Raw genomic sequence first — 5,000 nt, 5'->3', positions numbered from 1 at the left:
ATCTAACCTCGGTCACCATCGTAACAGTGCGGTACCATAGATGTTTGAGCCAAGGCCCAGGCCTTATTCCTATATCTTGTACTTTTGAGAATGATACATTTCTTTCGTTAAAAAGAAATGGCGCCTTTTGCGCCTTTATCAGATTGAAAGAAGACAAATTGGGGGGGGGGGGGGGGTGTCTAAATCGCTAAGCCCCCCACATTTGGGCTTGCATGCCCACTCACGGGGACCCCGGTTCGAGTTTGGCCGGGGTCATTTCCTGATCCTCCCCTGCCTCTCTGTCCCATTCACATTCCTGTCACCATCTTCGACTGTCCTGTCAAATAAAGGAATTAAAGCCCCTAACAAAAATAAAAATAAAATGAAACAAATGGTTGGGAGAGAAAGAAACAGATTAGGGTTGGGAAATGACCCAAGCTGTATCCCAACCTGTGTCCCACCGCACAGTGTTTCTATTATTCGATTCTATTATATTGATGACCTCCTCCATCACCCTTAAGGAAAATGAGTCTTGTTTACCCAGGTGCTTTGTGTGTTAAAGTCCAGAATGTGACACAATTTATGTGTAGCCTCATAATGTATTCCAACAGTGGAATGCCTTGCGGTTCAGTGAAAAGTCTTAACTGATAGTTCTATAGTAGTACTGCTATGACATTACCCAGTCTTAAGTAATACATAATGACTTTGTCATTGCCATTCTGGCAACAAGAAAACTTATAACAGGGGTGACGTCTTCAGAGTTTAATGTAGAGTAGCATGCCCATGCTGACTGTGAGTCCTCCTCAGGTGCTGCGTGTGTTAAAGGGCTACAATAGCCAGAACGTGCTGCTGCTGCCCCCCCGCGCCCCTGGGGAAGCCCTCCCCCACGAGCTGCTGGATCACTACAAGGAGCTATGCTCAAACACCTCACACGCAGGTACTGATGCACACACACACACACACACACACACACACACACACACACACACACACACACACACACACACACACACACACACACACACACACACACACACACACACACACACACACACAGCACACACTCATAGTTCCACTGTGTTCTGCCAGTATGGTGCTGCCATCAATCAGTGGTAAGTCACTTCACACAGTGTCTTGTAGGTGTTCGGAAAACAACGTATATGGAAAATCATAGGATGCCGGAGCAAGGTGGCGGTGGCCAAGGTTGGGCAATGCCATAAGGCTGAACATGGCATCTAATGTTCATACCTACAGTATGGTGCTTCCTCAGTGCCCACTGTTTGGGTCTTTTACTGCCCTCTGTCCTGCAGACCTGAAGACTGGCTCTCCCAGTGAGGGGAGTGAACAGGGGGAGAGGCACGTGTCCCTGGGCCCCTGCGACGACTGTGCCTCCCCAGACACAGCTCGACCCCTGGAGGATGGGAAGGCAGACGCCGTGCCTGACGCCTCTCAAGACATCACAGGTAGAGGACAGTAGAGGAAAGACAATGGTGATGGTGTAAAATTAGCCCTAGGTGGTTTTGAACCACACTACTGGTTATGTACAGTATAATCCCCAACTCACTGCAGCAGTCTGCCCCTGCTTTTATCATTTAAACCCTTTTAGGAGTAAGGATTTTTCCCCAGTTCTTCTAGAATGTTACTTGAACATTCTACATATCCCATAGAACTCTGTGTTAAAAATCCCACAAAGTTATGACATCATTTTGAGAACTAAAGATTTTGCCAAAATTCAAATCATATAGTATGCATACTGTGCGTATGTGGGGTGGCTAATACATAATGCAAAGGATCTTCAGACATGTCGGCTTGAAAGCAACAAGATGAATGCTGTGTGTGCGCCTGTTCAGATGTTATGAGAGATGGCGGCCTGTCTAGGAACGGAGTTGGGGACCTGGAGGAGAACCCTGTGACCAAGGCCATCGCCCGCTACATGGGCATCGACACCACGCCAGAGGGACAGGCCTCCATGAGTCGCAGGGGCATCGCCATCATCGTCCATGGAGCGCCGCTCACTGGTAACCTTTACATAGTGACATGTAGCGCCGCTCACTGGTAACCTTTACATTCTGCTGTTGCATGTAATTCTGCTCACTGGTCACTTTTACATGCTGTTGTTACATGTAGTGCCGCTCTCTGGTCACCTTTACATTCTTAGGTGACTCTTATCTATGGAGTGCCACCCGCTACCCTTACAAAAATGGACCATGGTTTTACTATGAAAATGGACCATGGTTTTACAATGAGAACTGAACCATGTTTTTTAATCACGTTTTTTTTAGCACGGTAAACGCATGGTTTAACTATGATTCAACCATGGTTTGACTATGATTTGCCCATGGTTTAACTATGGATGTAACCATGGTTTAACTATAGATTTACCATCATTTAACTATGTAAAAATTAACCATGGTTTTACCATGACAACTAACCAGGGTTAATAGTTATTCATTACATTACAGTGAGCTGACGCTTTTTTTATCCGAAGCGACTTACAGGCTATTGGTTACAGTACCTGGATCAATGTTAGGTGCCTTGCTCAAGGGCATTTCAGCCATGGATGGAGGCCTACGCAATGGTGAGGGCAGGATTGGAACCTGCAATCCTGTGATCTAGAGTCCAACTCCCTAGCCGTTACACCACGACTGCTCACACATAGTTATTCAGGGTTTTCGTGTTTTCTTGGTTAACTTGGTTCCCCCCGCCATGCTTTTTAAAACCTTGGTTAAACCATGGTTAAAACAAAACGTGGTTTGGGGGTAACCATGGTTTATGGTAAAGAGTATACTATGGATATACCATAAGTTAAACCATAGTCACAAACCATGGTTGTCATGGTTACACTAAAAACCATGGTTAACTATAATCCCTGTTAAATCTATGGTAAAACCACGATTAGTTTTCATAGTACAACCATGGTTAATCTTTGTAAGGGCTACTACTATGGCAGTTACTGTACTAGAACTATGGTTGGTTGATGGTACTTGGAATCACCATGAAATGTGGTAGTAAAACCATGGTTACTGCGATTTTCGACATGGTCGATAACCGCAGAAATACACCAGCGGCAATCTGAGCGAGGCGAGCGACGGAAGTAATTGACTTTGTATTGAGTCGTGCGACAAAAGCGATTCTGGAGACTAGAGCGATTTGCGCGACGAGCGTGACAGTTTAAAGTTGACATTTTTTCAACTTTCTATGACGCGGTTCGGCGACAAACCGCGACAGCCAATGACTGTATAGAGGTCAGTGACCACAGCCAATGGGAATGCTTGAATGCTTTGCCTTCTGCCTGTATGGACATACTTTAGTCTCCTCAATCGCTCGTATCGCTTGCTGCTGCACTCTGTCGCTTGAATCGCATCGCGCCTGGTCTATTCGCGCGGAAAGGGTAGAGTAATCATGAAATACCATGGTAGAACCATGTTACTACATAAAAATCACAGTAATACCATAGTAAGCCATAGTACAATTATGGTAGGTTCAGAGTATTTAGACTAACCATGACATACCATGGCAGAACCATGATAATCATAGTAATACCATAATAAACCATGGTCCATTTTCGTAATGGTAGTAGCCTTTACATGTAAGTTACTGTAGTTACGTACATGTAGCTCTGCTCACAGGTAACCTTTACATACTGCACAGTCTCTTATCCATGATTAGTAATCTATTTCTGTAGTCTCTTATCTAAGATCGATAGTCTATATCTGTTGTCTCTTATCTGTGGTGCACCACTTACTGGTAACCCTTACATGTAGTCTGTTATCTTTACATTACTGTACATTACATTACATTTGGCAGACACTTTTATCCAAAGCCACTCACAATCGAGGACATAATCAGAGCATCATCATTTGCAGATAAAAAGTACACAGGAAATGTACAGAACAATCTTATCTGTATATGAAAATCAGTGGACTCGGTCTTGACTCGGAATTGTCCCTACAAAAAAAAAAACCCACGTTGCAATTTTATTTTCAATTTGATTGTGTGCTGAATTTCAACAAATATGTAAAAAAATTATCCCCATGCTGTGTTGTGTTGTGCCGTGGGCCAGGTAAGACGGGCATGGCGGTGGCACTGGCGCGGCACTATGGGGCGGCGTGCCTGAAGGTGGACGCGGTGGTGCTGGAGGCCATGACGTGTGGAAGCTCCCCCGCCGGCCAGCAGGCCAGAGACATGTGTGCCGGCGCCGCACAGGAACACCTCCAGAGGAAGGCAGAGGAGATGGGTGAGGAGGGACTGGGCCGGCCTGGGGACCCTGTACATCAGTGTTTCTCAAGGTGGGGCGTAAGCCCCCCTGGGGGGGCGCGGAGTCATCTCAGGGGGGTTGTGTAACATCTGATTTAGTTTTTTTTTTCCCAAAGGAAATGATTTCCTGTCTCATCAATACGTTTAAAGCCCTCACCAACATTATATTATTATTTGTCATGAATTTGAATGGCATAGTAAATGAACACACATCTGCATTCGACTGCAGTCCTTCTTTGTTTAATCTTCACCAGTCACCTTTCCTTTGATTCGATCGCAAAATCACTGCGTGAGTAGTGCTGTTGCTTGGAGGGTGGGGCTCAGAAGCATTCAGACCCTCTGTTTGAGAACCACTGCTGTACATGTACATGGGGGCGAATTAGCCCAGCTAACTAAAAGACTGTATGGGGCTGGAATAGGGATCATTTACATTGTGCTGACTGGAAGATGGGTGAGGGTGCACAGGAACACCTCCAGAAGGAGGCAGAGGAGATGGGTGAGGAGGAGACACTGGGCTGGTGACCCAGGACATGCACTCTACTACATGGTGCTAACTAGGAGATGGGCTAGGCTGGCCTGGGGAACCTGTACATTTGGCTAACTAGCAGATGGGTTGGAGCAGAGATGGGGACTGTACAAGGGGGTGACTACTAGGGCTGTATGGGGCTGGGGCTGGGGCTGTGATGGGGGCCCTGAATATGGGGATGACTGGTAGATGGGTGACCCTGGGCATAAAGTATATTATGCAATGTTCCTTCTAGGTA

The 5,000-nt window shown here is 46.0% G+C and overlaps 1 protein-coding gene across 1 annotated transcript in view; it reads left to right on the top strand.

Annotated features, from left to right (window-relative positions):
* Positions 1-5,000, top strand: part of hydin (HYDIN axonemal central pair apparatus protein) — a 172,124-nt gene that overhangs the window by 119,636 nt on the left and 47,488 nt on the right. Inside the window, exons 35-38 of the mRNA XM_063197456.1 lie at positions 787-916; positions 1,290-1,442; positions 1,830-1,997; positions 4,043-4,216. Of these exons, the coding sequence (XP_063053526.1) occupies positions 787-916; positions 1,290-1,442; positions 1,830-1,997; positions 4,043-4,216 (625 nt within the window). The remainder of the gene's footprint in view (positions 1-786; positions 917-1,289; positions 1,443-1,829; positions 1,998-4,042; positions 4,217-5,000) is intronic.

The sequence above is a fragment of the Engraulis encrasicolus genome, chromosome 4 (genome assembly GCF_034702125.1).
Source record: "Engraulis encrasicolus isolate BLACKSEA-1 chromosome 4, IST_EnEncr_1.0, whole genome shotgun sequence".
In the NCBI taxonomy this organism is placed as follows: domain Eukaryota; kingdom Metazoa; phylum Chordata; class Actinopteri; order Clupeiformes; family Engraulidae; genus Engraulis; species Engraulis encrasicolus.
This window is presented reverse-complemented; position numbering and strand designations above follow the sequence as displayed.